A 26,594-nucleotide genomic window follows, 5' to 3' on the forward strand; every position below is an offset into this window, starting at 1 on the left:
CATTGGCAGGCGACACAATGACACTATGGACACGGTCCGTGTCACTAGTTAAAATTGCTTATTTCTCTGGATTTAAACATTCTTCGAAACATTTGGGATAATGGAAGTACACAAGTCAGCAAAATATATAACACTGTTCTAGTGGTTTTTGGAGATTTTAATTAAAAAATCGTACATATTGTGCCTTTAACTGAATCTAAACTATTTTGCATATACTGTAAATAATTCCAGTCAAGAACGGTTTGGGGTTCTCTCACGTGGTCCCAGTTGTGCAGGCCCGGCAGGTGTATTCTGCCCTTCGAGTCGACGTGTTTACCCTCCCGTATGACCATGCTGGACGTGGGGCTCAGGAAGCAGATGGGAGGCGTGAAAGGAAAGGAATCCAAGAGCCACAGCAGGATGGGCAGGTTATATGAGCACCCTGTGGACACATTACCATCCAGACAGACACAGAAATCAAGGGTCTTCCGAGCAGTTACCAGCTAGTCCTGGTTCAAATAGCCACAGCAGAATGGGCAGGTTATATAGGCGCCCTGTGAATACATTATCATCCACACAGACACATATACATCAAGGGTCTTCTGACCAATTACCAACTACCGTACTGTATTTCTAGCATATTCCTGGTTCAAATGATATATTCAGTCTCACCTTGATATCTGACTGGGATGTTTCCAACCAGTTTGAGCAGATCCTTCTGTAAACGGTCACTAGATGCTGTAAATACGTTTAAAAAATGAATTAAATAATCACAAATGATGCATACAATAATCTGATACATAAAATTCATTAAATAATATTATATGCTAATATATTGTAATATGCAGTGATTTTAATATAAAATGTAATAACACCAAAAGGAATTAAACTCTGAACTCTCTAAAGCTAAACCAGATGAAAGCAGTTCCATATATTCTGATGATCATCAGAGTGACTTACTGTATGTTCCAGATATTAACTTCATATCAGGATGAAGGCGAGACACTTTCTGTAGCTCTTCGATAGCAACATCACGAAATTTATACTGGTACGAAAACAAGTAACATGTTAGAGAAAATAATCCATATTTAAAGGCTGGGCAGTAAACGTGATTTTTAAGACAGTGACTCAACTTTTCAAACAGGTTTAACCAGTGTCTATCATCAGCCTTAATTCATTTCTATTTAAGATTATGAGAGCGTATGTGAACAAGCATGAATTAGTCATCTTAGAGAGAACCTTCTTCACAGATTCCGAGTTTAAATCCATTATCTCTGTTTAATTCAAGCCAAACTCGGTGAAAGCGAGGAAAGCAGGAGCGGTTCAATCTCAAGTCACCAGGCAATAAAGTGAAACTTCCGCAAACACTTTGCAGCTGACTGCTGTCTGCTACGGCGAGCCGCGAGGACTGATGTTATGCAAACACAACACAGCGATGGTGTACATTGAAAAACAACTGAGATGAAAATAAAAGGTGAAAATGCACTGCATATATTTCAGGGTTGGTATTTTGAAAACACATTTTTTAAATGTTATCATACAAATAAAGTTTGTAGTATTTTCTAACTTTTTTTTTTTTTTTTTTTACCAGATATGAAAACCATACTGACAGAAAAAAATGAAATGCTGATTGCCAGAAAATTTGTCGGGGGCTAGCGAACCATTTGCGTTTGAAGTTGTTTGTCAAGTTATAGGAGACAAAATATTATGGTCACCGTGATTTTGCCAAGTAAGACATGTTCCTGGATCAACATTACTGTCCAAAAATATAGACTAAACCTACATTTATTCCTAAAATCAGTGTGAAATGATAGCTGATTGACAAGGGTGTAGAAGCACCTAACCCTGATCGTAAGCCTAAAACAGATATTTCCTGAAAAGTTATCCCTCAATTCTGATTGGTTGATTGGAATATTGTTCCAGGATCAACAAGGATGCTGATCCAGGAACATGTTGTACTTGGTGAAATCACAGTCACCAAATATTATATCGAATTTAACAAACTGCACATATTTTATTCCCACTGTCACTTTATCACACACACACACACACACACACACACACACACACACACACACACTTCATGTTTCATTTTTAGCACATTTATTCATTATTTTTTCAAACTCAGTTCCTGGAGGGATGCAGCCTAGGAGGTTGCTGTGATTTTGCCAAGTAAGACATGTTCCTGGATCAACATCTTTTGTTGATCCTGGATCAACATCACTGTCCTAAAAAACAGACTTAACCCAATACCTACCCCTAAACCTAACCTTACCCATAATGTATTCCTAAAATTAGTGTGAAATGATAGGTGAATAACAAGGTTGTAGAAGCACCTAACCCTGATTGTAAGCCTAAAATGTCCTAAAATGTTTTCTCTCAATTCTGATTGGTTGATTGGAATGATGCTCCAGGATCAACAAGGATGCTGATCCAGGAACATGTTGTACTTGGTGAAATCACAGTCACCAAATATTATATCGAATTTAACAAACTGCACATATTTTATTCCCACTGTCACTTTATCACACACACACACACACACACACACACACACACACACACACTTCATGTTTCATTTTTAGCACATTTATTCATTATTTTTTATCATTTTAAGAAAACAAAAAGCTTATTATAGGTAAAAGAAACTTTTAAAGAAAACTCATCGTTATTTATGGCCTAACATGCATTTTAAAAAATGGATAACAGCAAAAGAATAAAACGGTGGAATGAAGTTGTCCAGGGCTGGACTGGGACAAAAAATCGGCCCTGGCATTTTTTGGCCCAGGTCGGCCCACCACCATATATATGATATACACTATCAGTCAACAGTTTTTGAACAGTAAGATCTTATGTTTTTTAAAGAAGTCTCGTCTGCTCACCAAGCCTGCATTTATTTGATCCAAAATACAGCAAAAGCAGTAATGTTTATCAATTTAAAGAATCCTTGCTAAAAGTAATAATTTCTATAATTTCTTCAGAAAAAAAAAATATATATACTGACTCCAAGCTTTTGAATGGTATAGTGTAAATGTTACAAAAGCTTTTTATTTCAGATAAATGCTGATCTTTGGATCTTTCTATTCATCAAAGAATCCCGAAAAAATGTACTCAACTGTTTTAAATATTGATAATAATATTAATAATAATCAGAAATTTTCTTGAGCAGCAAATCAGCATATTAGAATGATTTCTGAAGGATCATGTGACACTGAAAACTGGAGTAATGATGCTGAAAAGTCAGATTTGATCACAGCAATCAATTACAGTTTAACAGATATTCAAATAGAAAGCAGTTATTTTAAATAGTAAAAATATTTCACAATATTACTGCCTTTGCTGTACTTTGGATCAAATAAATGCAGGCTTGGTGAGCAGAAGAGAATTATAAAAAAAAAAAAATCTTACCGTGCAAATTTTTTTAACTGGTATTGTAGATGATTGCATCTAGTTGTTTTAGATAAGAATAAAACGTCAGGTCCGACAATATCGTTTAAATCGTTTGATCGAAAATTTTTATTTCAATCTAGATTTATTTGCATTGGCTTATGGAAACCTCTGTGAACACACTTGACTTGACTTTGACTTAACACGGGGGACGAATTTACGTTTTATTAAAAAGTGTTTTCGTATTCTACACTCATGGCACGCACACACATTAGGATAGGTTAGATGCCTGCCTCCGCTGCGAGTCCCAATCAAGCACTTTACAGATTCAACTACTCTCCACTCCTCCTCCTGCCTGTTCTTGATAATGCTGCTGTGAAAACGTGGGAAAAGCCGACGAGGAAGAAGTTGGGGTGAAGCGGTTTTTCTATAGCGCATTGTGATTGGATGTTTACACTGTCAATACAGGAGACAAACCAATGGGCCACTGGCTGCTCGCTGTCCCTGCGTGCTGGTCCTTGGCACAGAAAAACAAACAAAAAAACATTCTGTCGGCCCACCGAGAAAATGCCCGATATGCCGATTACCAATTCAGCCCTGATGTTGTCATATAGTCAGCCAGAAAAAAAAGGTAATATAAGAAGAACCTGGGAAATGTTATTAAATATGGAAACCAATATGTGACATAACTTCCACTTCATGAATGCTTTTGATTGTGTGTAAATTTCTTTTTTCTTTTTTAGACAGCAAAATTTTGAATACACGACGCTATTTTGTATCCCTGCACATCTCTATGTAGTGTATATCTATACTGGCTTTAAGGATAGTTTTCACATTAGTGATCAAGTGGCAACCCAACACTACCAAAATTGTATATTATTTAAATGTAATAAAACGTATGTATGTATTTTTAATAGGCCCAACAATGTGCAAAATTATTAACATATGGGAAGTTTTGGATTCTGATTCTAATTAGTTGTTTTGTGAACATTAAAATACTAATATCTGTGTTTCCAACGTGATTTTGTGTTGTGGGTACAAGTTAAGTAGGCCTAATGCTGCTAGATCAACCCAAACCCTATCCCAATCAACTAACCATCAAACAATGCAAACAGCCTATCAGTATCTGCCTATGAGCAAAGAACCGTACTATGAGGACATGGTCCATAAAGGGGCTCATTTATTCATAAATTAGTTCATAAGCTACCTGACCTTATGTAAAAATTTACCACGACTCTGTTAGCCAAGATGGAAGTAACAAAGCAGCCAAACGCTGTGTGAAATATCATATGTGCCTTGCTTTGAAGTGGATAATAAAGAGATGATGGCGATATTCTTGCAACCATTTACTCTGATAGCACACATACATCACAGAGACATCTATTTGACGTCTGCATTTACGTTTCCTATCAGATGTCAAATAGACATTTAGAATGCAAGTAAAACTAACATCTTAAAGACTTCTGACAGATGTTTGTACACAGCAGACGCTTTCCAGATGAAGTGATCTTTAACAGACATCTTGCAGATGTGCGTGTGCTATCTGGGTAGGAAAGGTTAGCCTAATATCTTGTCTACCGCTTTGTCTTTCTTGACACTTACTAACATCTTTGAGCATAGTGCTTAACTCTACACTGGTTGTCTGGATCAGTAGCTTTTACAAAAACTACTGTGTTGTCTAATTGATGTGTTATTGTTACCATAAGTACTTCAAGATTCTTCACAGAATACCATGGTATTGCCATGTTACAATGTTGACTTGTTTCTAGATGATGTTGAAATGTGAATAATGTCACTTGCATTACAAACATACATTGTGCAATGCAACCAATGTGTTCCACAGCACAAAGTAAATATTTGGGTTTCATCCCAGCTAAAGGCAACTCATTTTCACTTCCAGGTTTATGGAACCAGATCCACCATTACAGTGACGACACAGAATTAACAAATAACAGGACAACAGAATCGGTCAAAAATCACTTTAACAAAAAGTACATGGCAGTCTTCTGTCTTTTTCACCAATTAAATAGTACAAGTTATAAACTAACTCTCCCTAAATCAGGACCAATCTGGAAGTTGGTGCTTGAGTAAGGCATCCACATAGATATACTTTCATGGTTTCTACAGATACAAAAAATGCTATCGTGATTCTCAGATATTCATTTCATATATTATTTTCTCCGAAGCTCAGCTATGTCAGATGGGCTCTTGATAGTGCAAACCTGCTCCCATGGCTTGGGCATTCAAATAAATAGTGTAACAATGTCAGCGGTACAAGGAAGGCATTTCCATTCCACTTGGTTCCTCCCAACCAAATAAGACTATATCAAAGTCAAGTAAGGTAAACTAAATCTTTTTCTGCTTTGCTTTCATCCCTAGTTTTCTTTTCATCTCCTCCTCCTCCATACGGATGTCCTCTTCATCCTCCTTGATGCCCAGGCGTAAACTGAGGCAGAAACAAAAACAGGTGTCATTAAGGAACGTCATTTTCGCTGGTCCTCTGCGTAAAGGGAGAGAAGTGTTTAATTTCAGTCTGTCGGAAACACAATCATTTTCTCTTCTTGGCATTCTTCCGCCTCATCTCCTCAATCGGGTTGGGTACAGTTCACATTTTAACCGGTACGGTACTGGTATCGGTACCTGAATTTCGGTGCCGGTACCCAACGGTACCTTTTTTCGGTACTTTACTCTCGGTGTAATTACGAAAACATTTATTTCAGTGAAAATAAGTCCAAAAGTCTCAATTTCAACATTTTGAACAATAGAGTCCTACAAACTTTTTTTTTTTTCTCCCAGAAATTCTTGTTTTAATTTTTCTGAAAATCAAATGAAGGCATTAAACATTTATTTTAAATCAAATTAAAATTAAACCCTTTTATTTTTTGGCAAACAAACTGAGGTTTACTGCTGAAATTAATACATGGAAGAAAAACTGTGTGAATATTCCTTTAAAAAAAAATTTAATAGGCTAATAATTGTATTATTTTTTTCTACAATTAAGTGATTAATCTGGTTGTAATATTTATTTTTATCATTTAATTGTTTTATTTAAATTTGATAGAAAATGGAATATTTAAAGATGTACATTATACTGTACAAAAGTAATACAAGAGTAATATATTTCTGTTACATGCTAAACCGTACTTTTATGTTGACAGGTTGCCATGAAGTTTCTGTGTGTATACAGTATGATGATGCTCGTTTTCTCAGATGAAATGGTAAAATTCTCGCGAAGTGAATCTCACAGCAGCTCTGGAGATTAAGTTGTGTTCATGCCGTCATATAGTGAAACGCAGAGGCCGAAAATCACTGCGAGCGTCACGCGTGCTTCAGTATTTGTGTAGTAAACAAAACCGCGTTTCCGCCATTCATACATACAGAGGCAAGCGGAACATGCAGGATTCATATTTAAACCGTCTTTTTGCATTTTAATATTCACAGACACTAGTTCATATCGCGATTCGAATTAAGTGGCAGACAGTGGCTACTTTTGATTTATTCGTCCAAAATTGAGGAATTCCACGCTATAGAGTAAATTACGTTTTTATGAATGGACTCCACGATCCCGTCCGCGTTTTCGCAGAAACCATATGGCCCTAGAAATGTAACCACACTTCAGAACATTTCGGCTTGCCCTGTGTGTTGTTTGAACGAGTTGCAGGGGTGACCTCTTGTCACAGGGTCTCTCTTTCTCTCTCTGTAACGTATGCGCCCAGATGCGTTCTCAGGTACCGAAATTTGGCACCGATTGATTTAACGTGAATCGGTACTCTGTAGTACCGACGCAATTCGGTCGGTACCCTTAAAAGTACCAAGTTTGGTACCCAACCCTACTCTTCAAGTTCTCGTCTTTCCTCCTCCTGGTCCTCAAGCACTGCCATTCGCAGGCTAATCAGACAATCGGGGCAAAACAGAAAACACACAGAAAAGAAGGCAACAGTGGGATGATTTAGTGAAAATGATGATGAACCAAAGCAGTTTGTCAGAACTACTATTGACCCACTCGTAGTTTGCAGCTGAATTCATACCTCCTCGCTTCCTCTTTCTGCTGTTCTTTCCAGGTGCTCTCCATAAATTTCAGTGCATATTCACTTTCATCTTTATATCTGTTGAAACGAAAGACCATTTCAACACAAAGTAGGCAAACAATCCTTGTATTTTAAGGCTAGAAACATTCTATGCAAGTATGCAAACATCTGCGAGTAAACGTCACCTATAAATAGCAAGATCTTTTCAAGTCCAAGGATATTTTATAGTAATCTTAAACTGCGCAAAAACTCACTTGGTCCTGTCATAGCCAAAGATTTCCCTGATATGTTTTGAAATTTCATCTTGTTCTCCTCCTTCATCATCGATGAAGTCGTCCATCTCAGAGTCATACTCTTCCTCATCCTCATATTTTCGTTTATAATTGGATGTTATGGGGGGCAACACTGGTCCTTCAAAAATAGCAGGAGTAGAGGGGATACAACTTTAAAAACATGTAATATTACACATAAGGCATTAGTGTTGCTACTGATTACAAATGAAAAACAAATGTCCTTGTCTATACAACATGAATGAATACATGTGCAAATCAAGCTCATTCTAATGCAAATTCAATACAAGTACTTGGAGCAATAAACAACACAAGAATGAAACTAATGAATTCTGCTTGTTCCATAAATTTCAAAGTAACTACGTTTACATGCAACCAAATAATCAGTTAGTAATCAGATGAACGGTTCAATCAGAAAACCATGTCAAGCTCAATCGATTCAAGTGAGTTTAATCCAAATGAAATTTTAATCTGATTGGATGGGGGGCACAGACCTAAAATAATATGATCAATGGGAAAACCATGAGCACATATAAACGCATGAATCAGAAGATATTCTCAATCGGATTCTAAGATGCCTTTATGCATGTATTTACACAACTACATGTTTGGTTTCAGTTATTCTCACAGTGACTTCCAGACACAGCAACTACGCTTCCGTTAAAGTTTTGTTCGGAATACATGTACATGTACGGAACTTTCAGAACCTGAAGTCTTAATGAATTCATTCCAAATGACAACATATGTGCATGTAAACATACCTAATATGCCTAACCAGGGTATATACAGGAATCATGGATTTAAATTTAATACCTTTTAAGACCTTTTTTAAGACTCTTTCCATACATTTTAAGACCTCATCGCCACTCCAAGTTTTAACCGGTTACATCGGCGACACTTTAACTTACATTTGCTATATATTGATTGTAAGATAGCACAACTAAACAGACTTACTTTGTGATTACTCCTTATAAATACAACATAATTCAGAAGGGGGGAACGAAGCACAAGATAATTAATTGAGTGACTAGCTCAAATGCTTCCTACTAGTGTAGCCCAAAACATTTAGCACAGTTGTATTACAGGTAGAATGCAAAATGTTTCAGTACAAGCATTTCAACCAAATGTAATTTATGCAATATTTCAAACTTTTAACCCACTGGGGAAAATCAACCCATGGCAACAGTTTAAAAGCAGCTCAATTTCATGGAAAAAAGCAACAACAACCCTGCATCCAACACGAGCTGCAGAAGTCAGATTTGACTGATCACAGGTCAAAAGTAAGGAGAGATAACTGACAGGATGTTGGAGAATTTGCTCCATAACAGATCCCAAGCTCACTGACAAATATCTTTTATCGTAAGATGTGCTCCCTTTACACAGTGGGCGCGCACGAAATCGAAAGTGAACTGTGACTGCGAGTGCTCATTCAAAAGGGATTTAAATACCCCAGTAACCCCACATATTGATAGCAGCGCCCTGATGCGCGAAAATTACATACAATATTAGAATGCTTGCGGGAGCGGACACAAAAATTGCGGGAGCGGATGGGAGCATGCGGTAATGGTCAGAAATGGAATCAACAAGCCCCGGCTACCACGCAGCGGCGCAGTCAGTCAGTGAGCGCTGTAACAGATGATGTCAAATCTTGCGGGATTCCATAAATAAACTACACAGAACCCCACTATTCTGACAAATATACATAATGAAAAGATGATACGAAATTTAATACCTTGGAAAATGGCATTTAAGACTTTTTAAGGGCCTTAATTTTCTCTAAATTGATTTATCAACTTTTAATACTTTTTAAGACCCCGCAGACACCCTGCTAACAAACAAGAAACATGATTCCTAGTTTTGTAGATGATTCGCCAAACCAACTGTTGGAATATTCAATCAACTTTTGCAAAGCAAAACGGATCTTTCACAGTAACTGTTTTAATAATATCTTTAACGGGCTGTTGATTACCACCTTAAATAATTTCAACTTGTCTTCTTGGTTTGTAAAAACAAACAAAAAAAAAGTACAAGAAATGTATGAAACAGTAATTGCATCTTTTCTCGTCTACTATGACGTATATCCAAGTGAAACGGCTCCCACACAAGAAATTTTTTTTAAAAAGGACTTGATTTTGTCCATCAGGAATTTATTGCATGTAGAATTCTAAGTGTATTTTTAAAAATGTTTATGTGTATAATGTTTAATATGGTGTAATGCATTGCCCCATTAACTTCAGTTGCAAGGTTCATTACATTACGTTAATTCTTGGGACTGGCATCTGCCAAAACAGCAGTTCTCTTAATAATATATTAACAAACACAAATCATGAAACACTTGGCCATTAAGAGGTTCTTATCGTAACCCTTACCAGGAGGTTTAACCAGGACTCTGTGGCCTGAGGGGCCAATCAATGTCCTGGGGCCTTGAGGTCCCGGAGGTCTTGGAACCATCCCAGGTCTCGGTGCAAAGTTCTTTGATGAAACAGTCTCTGAAACAACAGTGCACTGAGATATTCCAGGGCCAGAGCCCATGATGTTTACCGGTCTCCCAGAAACATTACTTCCCATCCTGCTTGGTCCATTTATGGCAGCCTTGGAGCTTCCAGGAACCTGCTGACCTGGCAAACTACCACCTGGCCTTGGTTGCTTTGAGGGGTCACCAGAAGAGGGTAAAAGTACAAGTCTGTTGCTCCCAGGCCATGATAAATGTCCTAGTTTAGCTGGTTTCTGAGGTTGCCCACCAGAGTTACTAGGTCTAACTTGCCCAGATTTTTTGTGTGGTGCTTGACTTGGTCTAGCTGCACCAGGAGCAACTCCAGCACGACTTCCCAAAATACTTGATTTCCCTTGAGGTACTGAGGTATTCCCCTTCTTTGGGGTAAGGTCACTTGAGGTTGTGGGCCTTTGGCCTTGTGAGGGTCTGGATGGTGCTGGTTTCAATTGAAATGGAGCACTGTTCTTCATGGCAGCTTTACCATTTAAGGCACCTGAGGAGCCTGAGTTTCTGTCTCCGTGTAGTTTGACAGAACTTGGAATTCTTTCACTGGATGATTGAAGCTTTGGCTTTTTGCTGGTACTACTTGACTGGTACTTTTCCCCTGATGGCTTGGGCAATTTCCCAATTTTGCCATCTCGGTCTACATGCTTCTTTTGTGAATTTGAGCTGGATTGGGATCGGCTGTCTTTGTGTCCTGAATTCTTGTCTGGTTTGGCATCTTTCCCTCTATCCTGATTCTTGACTCTGCGCTCTATTTCGAGTTCTCGAATCTCCTCTGCTGTTCTAAGCCTCTCTTCGGTCTTCTTCACTACTTTCATTTCAACAGGTTCAAACTGCTTCTTTTCCGCAAGTTTCAAGAGGTCCGCAAAGTTCATTGATGATGGAGGGGGCCTTGCTGGAGCACTGTGTGTTTTCGGTTTGCTGTCGACTTTGCTGGAGGACTCAGGCAGAGACGGAGGCTTAACAGGCATGCTTTGTTCTTCAGATTCAGAATAATTTCCCTCATAGCCGTAATTATCACCATCATCATCATCATCATCCTCATCATCATCATCATATGTGTTTGATGTTTGCTGCTCTTCCGATCTCTCCCCCTTCGACCGCCTCTTTTTGGGCTGGTCTATGACAGGGACCCCGTTGTAACCTCTGAAATTGTCCTTAGTTCGGGAAGCCATTGCTCTTGCCTTCCTATCTGATTTCAGCTCCACTCTTTTGGCCAGCAGGTCCTCTTTTGCTTTCTTACTCTGTAGTTCTAAGAAAGAGAGCGCGAGGAACATCAAAATATGCATTATATGTGAAAAGGGCCATGGTTATTTTCTCACCCTCATGTCTTTGAAAATCCCTATGGCTAAAGGGGTGTCTTATCCTGCCCCTGTAAGGCCACTGTCTTGCAGAGTTTAGCTCCAATTAACCCTACTGTATTTTATTTAATACAACACTTTTAAGGCTTCTAAATGACCAAAACTTTGCTGAAAAACTTTGTACAGCATCTTTCAAACATCATCCTGCATTGCATTATATGTTTTGCCCCACAATAAAAACTTCAGAGCTTTAATCATAAAACTAATCAAATATCATCTTACCAAAACATATTACCGGATAATATTGAGTAACAACTGATATTTATATGCATTGACGTTTAAGTAATTTCTCACTGATTTACATTACAAGCTGTCAGAATTTCATCTTACTTTTTGGCCATATAAATATCAGCAACTGCATATTTTCACTTAGTTCCTCTGTGTTTTTCCTCCTCAAGTATAACATCCCCCTCTATCAAAATATACAGGCCTGATATATCAAATATTATACTCAATAAAAACACGTTCACATTCCCTTAAAAATAATAGATTGTTCAGATCACTGTTTCTTATGTCAAGCTTTGGAGAGTTAAACGCACCTGAACCAGCTAATCAAGGTCTTCAGGACTGTTAGAAACTTCCTGGCAAATGTGTAGGAGCTGTTGGAACTGTGAGCGTTTGAAAGGACTAACTAAATAAATAATATTAGATATTATAAAAGGGGTCCATACAACTTGTGTGCTAGTTACATGATATACCAGCATAGAGCTCATAGATCATTTTATAGTAGTGAAATACGCATTTCTAAGGAAAAAAGTGCATTTGAAAAACGGCGGAGGTGACGAGAGCGCTTTAGTGCAAAAAGTGCATGACCTACATGCGAGCACTTTAACCCTTTAAGAAGCTTATAACCATATTGTTTTGTGTGGGCTGCCGTTTCAGGTGCGTATGCCATTTAATGCATTGAAATGTGTGTTAACTTATGTTTTGCATTAGGTTGAATTTTATCTGCAAATATTAGAAGAGTGTGTCCACCGAAAGCAGAAAAAAGCAACGGATTAATTTTGACAAATATTAATTTAGATAAAATATTAGTTGTTGGCTGTTAAACAGACCCCCTTATACAGTGGGTACGGAAAGTATTCAGACCCCCTTCAATTTTTCACTCTTTGTGAATACTTAGGACCATGTGATATTTCAGTTTTTCTTTTTTAATAAATCTGCAAAAATGTCAACGATTCTGTGTTTTTCTGTCAATATGGGGTGCTGTGTGTACATTAATGAGGAAAAAAAATTAACTTAAATGATTTTAGCAAATGGCTGCAATATAACAAAGAGTGAAAAATTTAAGGGGGTCTGAATACTTTCCGTACCCACTGTAGAATAATAAAGAGTAACACATTACTATCTTCAGATGATGAAATGTTTGTTTTGTGACACATTTGTGGTTTTGGGTTTCTTTATTACCATTTATAATTTAACCTGTGTGTTGTACTATAAAACTTCCTTTACCTAATTTAGTGTTCCCTCTCAAAAATGAACAAATTTGCTTATAAATCTTTCATTATGCTATATTATCACCAAATCTTGGATTGATTATTTTTTTTGTCCACTTGTTTTCTTTCATTTAGCACAGGTTTTGTATTTCTTTTTGGAACTGATTTATAATGACTTGATTGATCTGAGCTTATGCACCTGTTTTTGAGAGAAAAACTGTTTTTTTGTGTGTGTGTGGATAATTTTAACAATGATCACTAAAAAACTCAAAAGGTTTTTGAGCATAATGAGAGATTTACAAGCAATTCTTGCAGACCTGTAATTTTTGACAGGGACACCCCCATATGTAACAAGGTCCTAAAAAGTACAAAGAATATCCAGTTGTTTTGGGAAGTTGCTGTACCCTGTGTATGCAAAGTCAGTAGGTTTTAGTCCAATGCGATAACTTTAACTAGAAAATCTAGTCCGGGTCAAAATAACTAGAAACTGGAACACAGAGTCAAAATGACTTTCCAGTTTAGAAATGTGTACAAACAGTTGGTTACTTTTTTTAATAATTGTGACATTTTATGTGGTTGAGGTCAACCCTGATGTGAATGTGACATGTCTAAATAGAAGTCATATGGACTGCCTTTATGGTGCTCTTAAGGTCCTTTTCATCATCTTGACAGCATCCATCCCCTTCATTTTAATTATATGGAAAAGAGCTATCTTTTGTGGTCTTATGCCGAGTTCACACTGCACGATTTTCAAACTCGTCGGATCGCCGTTGTTTTCACACTGCGTGACTATCTGGGGTAGCATTCAGTTGCTGCTGTGTTCACATTGCACGATGGATTGGCGACAGGTGGTTTCACACTGCATGACTTCACAATAGGAAGCATCGCCGACAGCTCTGTCTGGTCCGCAAACTACGTTTCACAACAAAACACACGCGAGAAGTGATAAGGAAATAACGCGAGAACCCGCGTGCGTCAGACCGGAGTTCTCGAGCAAGAGTGTAATTATTAAAAAAAAATATATATATAGCCCGCAAATTGTCTGTGAGCTGATTTCCAGCTACAAGGAGAAAAAGAAAAACAGATTATGCAGGAGGGAGATGCAGGGAACAGGGATTGGGTGTTCTGCAAAGAGAGTTGGAGGTAAATAATTTTGCAGTAACTGTTATGCTGATGTTGTGGCTGGTCAAGCAAATGTTTGTGCTTGTTTCTGTATGATATAATTGTTCATATATCTATTAAAATACTGATATTCTGGTCTATAACTCCTCCCCGAACTTCCCTCTGCCCTGTATCTTGGTCTCTCATTGGCTGTAGGTCATCGCCGCGAAAAATCGGGCTAAAATCGTGCAGTGTGAACTCGGCATAAGTCTTACAGGTTTGCAATGACATGACAGCAAGTAAACAATGACTTGGATGGACTATGCGTTTTAGGAGATATTATGTACAGCTAAACAAGGTTTAAAGAGGAAAAAAAGCACCTTTTTTCTTTTGCTCCATGGCCTGTTTTTTCAAGAAGGCCTGCACCGCAGACGAATTTACTCCCTTGATTTTGACATCTTTCTTGGGTGGACCGGTTTTCAGGCTATACCGCTTCTATAAAAAACAGACATGGTGGAAAACCACAGAAATGCAAACATGCGCATGTGAAATTACAAGCACTTTAAATGACATAAGTGACTTGGGAGGCTTTTTCTCAAAACGTGAGCAAAATTAAATGCATATTACCCTAAAACATGATAGATTGGCACATTACAACAATAAAACATTTGAATTAATCAACGTGCATGTAGTTGGACCTTCCAAAGTTATAAATAAGACGATAAATAATGTTATATTATTTTTTTTCAAGTGTTTTTCTCATACATACCGGTATGCTGCTGAGGCCTTGATTTTGGGAGGCAATGGACAGCACGTTGTCGAAATCCATGATCCCTAACTGTCTACAGCTCACTTAACGTTACTTAGCTAATAGCAATAGCTAACGTTACCACTTAACGTACCAATCGACAAACACTAACCTCAGGCAGCCTTTGTGCCCGTAAATACAGTCTGTAAATCAGCCGAAATCAGCCCTGCTGTTAAAACCCACCGAGTACTGGAGGAAGGAGAAGCAAACTAAGGGGAAACCCTCGATGAAATCAACTCCCTTCAGCTTCTGTTCGCCATATCTGATCAGCTGCTGTACATTTAGACCCTTAAACAACGGACAGCTTCCCAGATTGATTAAAAAAAAAAGTTTCGTTATGTATTCGTTCAGTGATACCGGACCAGTTTCCCTAAATTGTCATTAAGCGACATGAAACAACGCGAACATAGAAAATCCTCTTGTGAGAAAGATCTGTGTTCTAGAAACAACAACCAAACCTACGTAACTTCCGGCTCACGTTCCTACGCCACTTCCGGTTGTTTAAGACTCGCGTTATCTTCTTTTTTAACTTTCAATGTTGCGTGTATATCACTCACAAATACATAAGACCAAAAATTGTAGATATTTTGTAGATAATGGTTGATAATGGTAGATAGGTTGCTAAACATAAAAACACAAATAGCTAGAACTGTACCTTTCTCAGTTTTTGAATCTTCTTTTCTTTTTCTTTCTTTTTTATAGACAGCAGATGGGATTTTTAAATGCAAAAAAAAAAAAAACACTAGAAAAATAAGCTAGGCGAAGTATAATTAAACAAAAAAAAATATATAAAAATGCACATCCGTGTTTATATATCATAGATGTTGCTAAATAAAATCTAATAAAAGAAACAAATCATATCGATAAATTCTATGAAAGCCAGCACAAGTACGATAATCACACGTATTTTTCTTTTGCATTCTAAATATTTATTATAAACAAAGATTGCAATACCAACACATCAGTTTGTACTTTAAGGTAATATTAACGACTTTTTTAGGAAAATAGTGAGTATAGTGACTCAATACTGTTTACTTAATGCTACCACAAGGTGTCGATACAGATTCAAGAAACAGTTCAGATACCGTTTACGCATCTCACTATCATTTTATTAACCTTTACAATTTATATCGAACTTGCATTATATATCAGAAACAGATGTTGACAATAAAACGTATTAAAAACGCGATAAAAGGAATAAACGGGCACTGAATGCGCTGTATGTAAATATCGCAGGTAAACCCCTCCCACTCGCCCACATTCGCTGTAATGTAAACACCTTCCTGCATTCCGATTGGACAGGGCTTGTATTTACCCGCAGGCTCCGCCCACATTGCAGCGGATTTCTCCTCCCACTGATGATGGCCTGTCCCAAACACAAGACAAAAACACATTTAAAATACAAAGGGACGTAAATACGTTAGCGACGACCGATCCGTTCATCTTTCCACTGGTTGTTCATCCGCAGACAAAGATGGTTTCTCCTGGCACTGTGGTGAGTCTGTTACCTGTTTTCTCTTTTCTACCGCTTTTCATCCAAAGATCCCTGCATCATCGACATGATCACTTCATAAAGACATGATATCAGTTAAACTCAAACTGGCATTGCATATGGATTCATAAGTGTATGACCATTTTCATTTCGTATTCATCTATTGCTTGGCTCTGACTGCCACTTCTATTTCTTTATGTTGTGTATGCATGATTGTTATTTTTAAAATTATGCTTATATAGTGACCTGTCGTTAAGGATATGACAATCCACATACAGTACCCTGACATCATTGTTTGTTTTAAATGTATATTTTTGTCTATGCATCCTTGAGTCTGTTATTTTGGGAATAACAATGCGCACGTGATTATGGCCAGCATGCTCCTGTTTACTTTACCTCTACAAACCATGTGCTATGTTATCATGAATGGTGCTGGTTTATTTATGCAGAGATTCAATTGATCTATCATTAAATAAGCACTGTGCAATTCGCTGTGCAGCATTTTTTTTTTCATTCTCAGCATTTCCCCATTTTTGTCTGCTTTCAAAGGGCTTTATTCTGTGGAATCTCTCCTGACAACCTTTATTCCTCTTTCAAACAGACGCATGCATTATGACTAACTGGCAAAGAGAGGCATCCCAGTTCATGCAGTTTCTCTTGACATGACTTCAGTTTTGCTGACATAATCAACAATTAGCAGACATAATCTGACCTACTAAATATATTAGTTGAACTGTTTTTTTTTGTTTAAGGCATGTTGTCACATGTTTTAACTGTGTAATTTTATACAGTGTATTAATTAACGAAATATTTCACCCACAAAATTAAAATTTACACACCCTCAGGCCATCCGAGATGTAAATGTGTTTGTCTTCATTGGAACAGATTTGGAGAAACTGATCATTTGCAGTAAATGGATTCTGTCACGAGTCTAAACAGTTGATAAAATTATTACTAATTACTTTCTAAATCCCATATCAACCGCGACCAGTTGAACAATACAATGATAAACATGAATCTGCTTTTTTAATTCTTTCAAATAAATAATATTTAATTTCATAAATTATTCTTGAACTTTATAAGTATTTAAAGGGAGTTTACATCAAAAACATATACATTTTCATTAGATGCTACATTTAGATGTTAAATACACTCTTGTTTTACATAGAATTGTTCTATATACAGTGCTTAATGTAATTACATCAGAAGTAACTAATTAAAATACAGAAAAATGTTATAGTAATCCCTTACTTTACTTTTTCAAGAGAAACAGAATATATATATATATAATCAGTTACTTGGTAATACATTACACTCAACATTGGTAATAATGAACAAATCCAACATGATGTTTTTTTAGTTCAAATCATTGCTTCCATCTAAAATATAATATTCCATAATATTGCACATAATAAGTCATCTTGTCTGAATCAAGAAAGAAAACGGCACATATCAAGCACTGTTTACAAGTGAAAGCAGTCCAAAACAGTGGCCAGAAGTGACAAAATAAACACTTTTCAGCTCATGTTAATAGATGGACCGGAGTGGTGTGGATTGCTTGTGGATTATTGTGATGTTTTTATCAGCTGTTTGGACTCTCATTCTGACGGCACCCATTCACTGCAGAGCATCCATTGCTGAGCAAGTGATGTAATGCTAAATTACTGTGTTGTGTTTGTATGATTCTTAAACTCAATTTTAGAAAATACTCTTTCAGGGGATGCACTTCTCTAAAGTGATTTAACATACAGTAAACAGTCCCACCAGCACAATGGTTATGGTTAGTGGATCATCCCTTGTGCGGTTCACACACCACCTTTCATTTACCAGCTCAGATCTATAACCACAAAGTAGGGCTGCACGATAAATCGCATGCGATATTTAACGCGCATCTTGTCAGAAAGCCGGTTCTTTAATCAGCGGTAAATCTCCATCACCTGCGGGCTTTCACATTGAGCAGCATTAACTACACAGAGCAGTTGTTCACAGGCAAGCTGCGCAAAGCACGCGCATGCGATTTATCGTGCAGCCCTACCACAAAGCTTTACCACCCCTCATTTTAAAGATCAGCACCACGTTTAAAATATAAAGAGATCATGCTGTGTGCATACAATATCCTTACATTAACTGGCTAGAAATCAGAAGCACTTATTTCACAGTGTCTCTGTATTTCAGTGTGACCTTTCTCAGACTGCGGGGTACACCAGAATCTGATTAAAATATACACTTGCTAACAATAGCCTTTTTCCACTTCCCCCACGGGCAAAGACTCGAGTTAAAAACTATTTAACTTTTCTTGTCCTAATCCTCTTCTCAGTCCATGTCCGTTGCTTAGTCTTGGAATTTGTAGTAAATTCCAAGACTAAGCAACGGACATGGACTGAGAAGAGGATTAGGACAAGAAAAGTTAAATAGTTTTGTTAATATGGGTCTTTGTAGTAGTTGTCACTGTTACATAAGTAGTATGTTGTGTACCGTGCCACTGAATCTACTTCTTCCAATATATAAGTACAGAGATTACATGTATAAAAGGCAAGTGTTATTATTGTTTATATTTACTGTTAGTGATTTGTTCTTTATGTTTCTAAAGAAAATGGCCTACAATTTTAGCAAATTTCCTGCCAAATGTCCAAAAAAATACAATAGACTTACAGTGAAGTAGGAACCCAAGTCATGTTTAATATCATAGAGATTTGGGGGTGGGCTCTTTTGACCCAAGCATCCACCTAGCAACCACCAACAACACCCCAGCAACCACTTAGCAATACCCTTGCAACCAACCCAGAACACTCTAGAAACCCTCCAGCAATACTCGACTAGCAAGCCTCCCACCCTGGAAGTACTAGTTACACATAATTATATGCAAGAATACTTTTTTTTTTCAAAATTAGACCTGTTGCAACTATATGACAGCTGCTTAATGGGATGTAAAGTCTAGAATCACCCATTGAAGTCTTCCAGAATCATCCAGTTTTGTATGAGGAGGTTGTGCAATCAGACTCATATGGCCCTATGGGTCACCAAAGAACAAATATGTTTGGGGTGTAAGTCATTACTTCCTCCTTTAGGGTTTCTTGGCGGTGACTATCCACACCGTCTGTTGTGAATTTAGTTAAAGATGGCACTCTAGGCAAAAGGCCCAATTCTAAACTAGTTTTCATGGGACAGTAAACTTTGACATATTTTTCTTGGGTTTGTTATACTTCTGAGACGTAGCAATTGTCATAGTTGTTATTCATGGTATCTCACATCTCCTCCAATTGTTGAATACAAGAACAGCTCTGTGTCAGTCTTTCTGACTCACATGATGGTGTTTCACTTCCCATCAATGCAACTTCAGTCTCTCTTTTGTCATGCAGGTCAAGAGCGAGGGTCCAAAGCTTGTTCCGTTCTTCAAAGCCACTTGCGTCTACTTTGTTCTGTGGCTGCCCACCTCGAGCCCCTCCTGGTTCAGTGCCCTCATCAAATGCCTGCCCATCTTCTGTCTTTGGGTTTTTCTGCTCGCCCATGGCATCAGCTTTTTAGGTGCCCACTCCAGTGCCAGGAAAATCCTGGCAGGACTTATTTTTTCAGCTTTGGGTGACGCATTTCTCATCTGGCAAGAACAAGGCTACTTTAGTCATGGTGAGTTCATTCAATTGTGTTGCTCTGATTTGATTAAAAAATGATTAAGAGTTATTTGCTATGTGGGTTGATGGGAAGGGAAAGATATGTCATCCGTAAAAAACAAATAATTCTGTTTATCAGAAGCTTTGCATCAATATAATATTGCATTTAACTTTTATTGCCTTTCCAAATGGGGGTTCAATGAGTTTATGCAAATTATCTGAAAGCAGAAGACTGTGGTTTTTTGCAAGTCACCACTCTCAAGCAAGACATTTTATGTTTTAACCCTGAACTATCATGCCTGATTCAGCAACTTTTGCATGGAGAAAGTAGCGTAGAGGTTGAATGAGGTTTTTTAGGTCAGGGTTAAGGGTTAGAACAAACCATTCTGCCCGAAGATACCCTTGGGAACCACAGAGTTACTCAAGCAAAGTTTTGCTTTGGAGCAAACAAGAGTGTTATGAGGCCAAGAATAACATGCTTCCTGCTAAGTAATATAAAGACAATGTATACTATATGTCAGTGGTTCTTAATTCCAGTCCTCACATAGCACCGCTCTGCATATTTTGCATGTCTCTCTTATTTAACACACCTGATTCAGACAACCAGCTCGTTAGAAGACAGCTCCATGCATGAACTGTGTTCCGATTGACGGAACCTACACGGTGTTCATTGCTCCCTACTCCCTGAGCACAGGGAATCCGTTGAAGTTTTCTCCACTTTGGAACATTCATTTACGGATTTGCGCTATCTCACGGCCTACAACGTCTTCACACACAGACAAAACTTACTAGAGAAGTGTGATATAATATACCTCTGTAGATAAATCCAATTTAAATTCACGTCTCGCACACTTTAATGCCATTTGAATGAAACATATACACTCCCTTCGAACTGGAATCATGGCGGAATATCCTGTGATGTCCACTTCGCAGGGCACTTATGGTCGAATAGAACAAACATCTATGATAAGTGATACATACAAAATGTGCAGCGCAGTGGTACATGAGGACTGGAATTGAGAACCACTGCTATATGCTTTTATTCAGGGGTGTCCATTCCTGCTTCTGGAGACCGGAGTTCAGCTTTAGCCCTAATTAATCACATCTGAACCAGCTTTTCAGGGTCTTCAGGATTACTCGAAAGTTCTAGCAAGGTGTGTTGCAGCTAAACTCTGAAGGAAAGTGTCCCTCCAGGAGCAGGATTGGACACCCCTGCTTTCACTACGACATATTCTCAATTCAATTGTATTTGCCTTATTAGGACTGCTAATGTTCGGCATCACCCACATTCTCTACTCTTCGGCCTTTGGGATGAAGCCCCTCAACTTGAGAGCAGGTCTGGTCATCGCTGTCATCTCAGGCCTCAGCTACACCCTTCTGTACTCCTACCTCTCTGGTCCCTTCACCTACCTGGTGGCTGTTTACATCGCTCTCATCGGCTTCATGGGCTGGAGGGCCATCGCTGGAGTCCAGCTCACCAATGACCTCTGGACCTGGACGAAACTGTCGGCCTGCCTCGGAGCTGTCCTCTTCATGGTGTCCGACCTCACCATTGCCGTCAACAAGTTCTGCTTCCCAGTTCCCCACTCCCGAGCCATCATAATGGCCACCTACTATGCTGCCCAGATGTTGATCGCACTGTCGGCTGTGGAATGTCAAGATGCTGATGCGGCTCGGAAAAGAGCTTGAGGAACCACACATTAACCAACCTTCCCCTAATGACTCAACATCATTAGCAGCTACACAGGTTCCACTTTCTGCAACCCCTGGTCCATCCACAGTTCCCCCGTCTGACCATGACCAGGATATATTGGTTATAGTTGAGGAATTGCCCGTTTAGGATCATGTGAGACCAAACCAATGGGAGTATTCCATGCTGGATTCATTTACAAGGTTAGATAGTCTTGGAGTCTTAATCAGGTTGACTCTTGACTTAGTCAGGTCTCTTTCCATACTTGCAATACTGCATTTGCTTTCAGTAGTAGTACCATCTTTTTGGTATTGAGAAAGGAAAGACGGATGAGTTTTGGCCTTCTGGTTACTAGTTTAAAATATTCAGTTTTTCCCAACTTACAGTACCCCACTTGCTTTCCCATTAAGTATTGTCTCCATTTCGACCGAGACTATCCCAGTTTCTTCTCAATGTCTCTGATATCTTGTCCACTTCATAGAGTCCCTGATGGCTTATATTGTGAACAAAGGGTGAGTCTTGAGTGACCAGTGTTTGTCTGTAGAATGGACTAGCAAACAATACAAAGTAGTTCAGATTCTTCTTAGGGGGCTGGTTTCCCCCTTCTCACAGTAGATTTCCCAAATCTAATCAGAGAGCAGCATGACAACCATTTCACAAACTAAAGCAGATATGTTAGCGTAGTGATGCTGTACTGAAATTCAATGCACAAGTCCTTGTCATAGTATTGTGAGGTATACCTTTTCCTGTGTCACTGACACGTTGCAAAGTCATTTTGTTTCATAACTTTGAGTTAGTACACATACCTCCATGCCTGCATGCACATGTGCTGGAGAAGTTGTCTTGTCAAGCCCAATAGACTGCAACCAGTGCTAGCATTGTCTCTGGAGTAGATGAAGCCGGTATCCTACACTACGTTCTGAGATGTGACCAATACCAATAGGAAAACACAGCGCGAGACTCTCATAAAAATGGATGTCGGTCTCTTTCTTGGAGGGGATTCGGTGACAGTGTCTATTATCTTTGTCTTAGGTTTCTGCCAAGTCAGAAGCATTGCTTAGTACCTCTACCACAAGGAAACAGCAAATAAGTACAAATTGAACTATTTATTTTGTCTGTATAGTATCAGATAATGTTTGTAAAGAGGGTGTGATGTCAGACGATACACATGTATCAAGCTTCCAACCACTTTCCTTTGTCTATTGCCAGAAGGAAGCATTTTACTCAAGGGAAAGTGGGAAGCCCTGTGGTGGGCGAATAGACATCTGTGTCATCAGCAGTGTCGTTAGTTGGTATTTTATTTTTAAGCCAGTATTTTTTTTTAATTCTCACTCTTTTCTCAACTCATTCACATCCAATCCTCCACCTGAAAATGTGTGAAAATTTCACAGCGTGTGAATATTTCACAGTACAGTGTTATCTTTTTTTATTGTGTGTGGTACTGTGCTTTTTTAGCTGAGTCACATACTAGGGTGAATCACAACATATTTTAAGTCATACTTCACTACAAAATAAAAAAGTATATACTTTGCATAAAGAAAATGTATTCTATTTTAGGATCATACATTTTATGATTTTTTTTGCTTTACTTTATAGGTGTTTTGCTTTTGTTTGTAATTGTCATTATTCTCAGAAATGATTCTCATTAGATTTTTCAGTAATGTGTAATTCTATTTTTTCCTCTTTATGGTGCAACAAATACAAAATTGAATTCATATAATTAATGAGAACTTAATTGACATAACAAATATCAATATCAGTCAATAAAAGTGGTACTAAACTAGGCTTAATTTTATTTATGCAAAATATTCAACTATAAATATTATTTTCTTTGGGGTGAAATATGACCAGGACATTTTTCTTGACAGGCTTTGTGAGATTTAACACAAACACCACATGTACTGTATTTATGATCAGTTGATTTGAACTGATTGTTGTTTTTATATATAAATCTCAATAAGGGATCATCAGCTGATGCTTCACTGATACTAAATGAGGGAACCATCAGCCATGATGGAAAGTACAGCTTGGGCTGATATGTGCTCAGCTGTTGTACCCTCAGGTGTGAGTGGAAATGAGCTTTGAATGCAAACACAGCTGATCACTCAACAATGGTCCATTTTGAAGTGATACGACATCTTTAACCTAGTCGTGATGCGCGGGACAGCAATATCCAGTGGTGGACTGGCAGTAGACTCCATTTTTTGTTTTTAATGTGAATGAAAATGGTGCCGTACTCTTGTGTACACTCTTGGGTAACTTAAATTTTTCATTCAAAGACTTGTTTTCATGCACATCAAATTAAATAAGGTGTCTACCCATCCCTGTTAGCCATTGCGTCCAGCACACTGTTACGCAAATAAACGCTACTGTCGTTATCAACACGCACACACTCAGCTCAACCACTGAGCTCTTGAGAAACAGCGAGGCTATTTTGACACATTTGCTTTATGCCAAGTTTCATAGTTTCCCTATTCAGGGGTCACATTGTCAGCAAAACATTTCAGCTTAGTCGTAAAACCGTACGTGATTTGCAAGGTCATCAAACAGCATGTCTCTTCAGAGCCATTGTGAGTCAAGCTGCAAATCGGTGATGTGTTGTGAAGGTCTGCGGCGGAACGACATTTTGAGTGAAGTTATAATTGTTTGTTTGATGGTTTTCATGAAAATAAGAGTTGGGAAGACCCCAAAGCGTTCCCCTGAATCATTTTAGTGGCAAACAGACTGTTTAGTGATTCAGAGTCACTTCTAATAAATGTTAAATGTTATGTAACCATTGTTTGATGGCAATATTCCTGCTTAGCATTTCTTTTCTTCCTTGTTTACAACCTGCTGTCACCTCCCAGATAGTTAGAATTCGACCTGGCCTGGGCGTTTCCTTCTCTATTGTGGAAATGCGATCTCCATAGAGGAGACTAGGTGCCTTCTGTTTCCATCACTGAAATGCTGTCTGTTGAGAAGTGTGGAGACAGTCACTGGCACGGGGAAGATTTCCTTGCCATCTGGCTTTGCTTTAGTTTGCGACCTTATTCAAATGGAAGTGAGCGCGATCGTTTTACCCCCTCTGTCAGCGCTTGTGTGTTTGATGCTTTTGTGTCGAGTTCAGAGGGATGAAACAGAATGCTGGGAGTTCAGTGGGTTCAGTATTGATGACAGTGTTTAGGTATAGCGATCCTGTTGTTGAAGATAATGAGGAATAAACCACTTTGTTCAAAGCGCACCATCGAGTAATGTAAATATCTGCACTTTTCCAATTTGATCTCTTTATTAACCTCCTGAAATTCTGTATTTGAGATTGAGGCCTGAAATGTACTCTACGCAAATGCTTGACGCAATTCCCAAAGGCCAGTTTTGTGCATAACTGTGATTTCCCAAATGTCAGGTTACAATTCATAAAGTGATGCAAGTATGTGCTGCTTTCTCAACATTGCCACAAGGGGCACTATAAGCTGTTTTTTTTCTTTCACATCAATCGTTGTCATGGAAGAGCTACAGTTTGAAGAGCATCTGAGCAATTTAGTTTAATGACGTTTATAGCTAGCTACCTGAATACAGGCCCGTTCACACCAAGAACGATAACTAAAGGTAACGATAACTAGATTAGTGTCTACACCAACGGATGATATTGTTCTGTTTATTATAAGTGCACGCTGGCTATTGACTCTTTTAAGTCAAATAGATTGTGATTAGCCGTCAGTGTTTTTATTGTTCTTTAGCTGGAACAAAAATCGTTCTGAAACAGTCAATGTTAGGGATGTAATGTGGACTTTGTTATTGTCATAGAATTACAATGATTTTCTAAAACTTTTTCATTATAGTTAAGGCCCATGCACAACAACGAGAACTATAAAGATAACTATAGCAATAAATATCTTAGCGTCCACACCAATGGACAATGACTTTCCATTTATTAGAAGCGCACACTGCAGTTTTGTCGCCTGCTGCTTTAAATGCTCAAGCTCTTTAAAGTCAAATGGATTGATGAGTGTCATCAATGTTTTTATTGTTCTTCAGCTGGAACAAAAAATTGTTCTGAAAGTGATTCCAACGATATCGCTCCTCTGTGACGTTAACGTTAGGCCTGTAAAGTGGACTTTGTGGACATTGTCATAGTATTACAACAATTACTTAAAACTTTTTTGTACCCGTTCACAGCAAGAATGAGAACTAAAAAGATAACTAACAATAACTATATTAGCGTCCACACCAATGGATGATAACGTGCTGTTTATTATAAGCACACACTGCAGTTTTGTCACCTGCCACTTCCTCTGTGACGTTAACGTCATAGCTGTGATGTGGACTTCATTATTGTCATAAAATTACCATGATTTTTAAACATTTTTACGTTATAGTTAAGGCCCATTCACAACAAAAATTAGAACTATAAAGGTAACTGTAATGATAACTATATTAGCGTCCACACTAATGGACAATAACGTTCCGTTTATTACAAGCGCACACTGCAGTTTTGTCGTCTGATGCTTTAAATGCTCAAGCTCTGTAAAGTCAAATGGATTCAATGTTTTTATCGTTGTTCAGTGGGGGAAAAAAAAGTTTTGAAAGTGATTCCAACGATATCGCTCCTCTGTGACATCAACATTATAGCTATGATGTGGACTTCGTTGTTGTCATATAATTAGAATGATTTGTTTAAAAAAAACTTTTGCTTTACAGTTAAGGCCCATTTACAACAAGAATGAGAACTAAATAGTGCTGTGCAACGATTAATCGCGATTAATCACATCCAGAATACAAGTTTTTGTTTGTATAATATATGTGTGTGTACTGTGTATATTTGCATACACATACAGTATATATTTTGAAAATATTTAAATATTTACATATTTATATTCATATAATTTATATTATATATAAATATATTTAATATATAAACAACATATTTTTCTTAAATAT

At 38.0% G+C, this 26,594-nt stretch overlaps 3 protein-coding genes across 4 annotated transcripts in view; 1 reads left to right on the forward strand and 2 right to left on the reverse strand.

Annotated features, from left to right (window-relative positions):
* The window catches only part of LOC107675284 (ubiquitin-conjugating enzyme E2 variant 3), a 12,273-nt gene extending 10,938 nt beyond the window's left edge, over nucleotides 1-1,335 (reverse strand). The window contains exons 1-5 of one of the 2 annotated variants that reach the window (XM_016469583.1): nucleotides 1,207-1,335; nucleotides 940-1,024; nucleotides 652-717; nucleotides 511-533; nucleotides 258-398 (exon numbers count right to left, since the gene is read on the reverse strand). In XM_016469583.1, the coding sequence (XP_016325069.1) occupies nucleotides 258-398; nucleotides 511-533; nucleotides 652-717; nucleotides 940-1,024; nucleotides 1,207-1,248 (357 nt within the window). In that variant the 5' untranslated portion in view covers nucleotides 1,249-1,335. Of the gene's footprint in view, nucleotides 1-257; nucleotides 422-510; nucleotides 534-651; nucleotides 718-939; nucleotides 1,025-1,206 lie in introns of both variants that reach the window. The other variant, XM_016469582.1, reaches the window with a different exon arrangement.
* A 3,996-nt stretch (nucleotides 1,336-5,331) lies between these two features.
* Nucleotides 5,332-15,362, reverse strand: LOC107675289 (protein SPT2 homolog). Its single transcript, XM_016469588.1, has 6 exons — nucleotides 14,849-15,362; nucleotides 14,460-14,574; nucleotides 10,054-11,433; nucleotides 7,649-7,805; nucleotides 7,395-7,472; nucleotides 5,332-5,812 (listed from the first exon to the last, which is right to left on the reverse strand). The coding sequence occupies exons 1-6, from the start codon at nucleotides 14,906-14,908 to the stop codon at nucleotides 5,713-5,715; spliced, it is 1,890 nt and encodes a 629-aa protein (XP_016325074.1). The 5' UTR covers nucleotides 14,909-15,362; the 3' UTR covers nucleotides 5,332-5,712.
* A 980-nt stretch (nucleotides 15,363-16,342) lies between these two features.
* Nucleotides 16,343-23,006, forward strand: LOC107675270 (lysoplasmalogenase-like protein TMEM86A). Its single transcript, XM_016469561.1, has 3 exons — nucleotides 16,343-16,382; nucleotides 19,739-20,003; nucleotides 21,249-23,006. The coding sequence occupies exons 1-3, from the start codon at nucleotides 16,362-16,364 to the stop codon at nucleotides 21,674-21,676; spliced, it is 714 nt and encodes a 237-aa protein (XP_016325047.1). The 5' UTR covers nucleotides 16,343-16,361; the 3' UTR covers nucleotides 21,677-23,006.
* Nucleotides 23,007-26,594: the final 3,588 nt, after the last annotated feature.

This window comes from Sinocyclocheilus anshuiensis, unplaced genomic scaffold (assembly GCF_001515605.1).
Source record: "Sinocyclocheilus anshuiensis isolate Anshui unplaced genomic scaffold, SAMN03320099.WGS_v1.1 scaffold532, whole genome shotgun sequence".
Taxonomy (NCBI): Eukaryota; Metazoa; Chordata; class Actinopteri; order Cypriniformes; family Cyprinidae; genus Sinocyclocheilus; species Sinocyclocheilus anshuiensis.

Excerpts from the sequence above, each read along its gene's own strand:
- LOC107675270 (XM_016469561.1), top strand. The coding sequence starts at position 16,362 with ATGGTTTCTCCTGGCACTGTG. Across the intron at positions 16,383-19,738 it reads TGGTTTCTCCTGGCACTGTG|GTCAAGAGCGAGGGTCCAAA; the intron begins GTGAGTCTGTTA and ends TTTGTCATGCAG. Across the intron at positions 20,004-21,248 it reads ACAAGGCTACTTTAGTCATG|GACTGCTAATGTTCGGCATC; the intron begins GTGAGTTCATTC and ends TTGCCTTATTAG.
- LOC107675289 (XM_016469588.1), bottom strand. The coding sequence starts at position 14,908 with ATGGATTTCGACAACGTGCTGTCCATTGCCTCCCAAAATCAAGGCCTC. Across the intron at positions 14,575-14,848 it reads AAGGCCTCAGCAGCATACCG|AAGCGGTATAGCCTGAAAAC; the intron begins GTATGTATGAGA and ends TGTTTTTTATAG. Across the intron at positions 7,806-10,053 it reads AGTCCTGGTTAAACCTCCTG|GACCAGTGTTGCCCCCCATA; the intron begins GTAAGGGTTACG and ends CTATTTTTGAAG.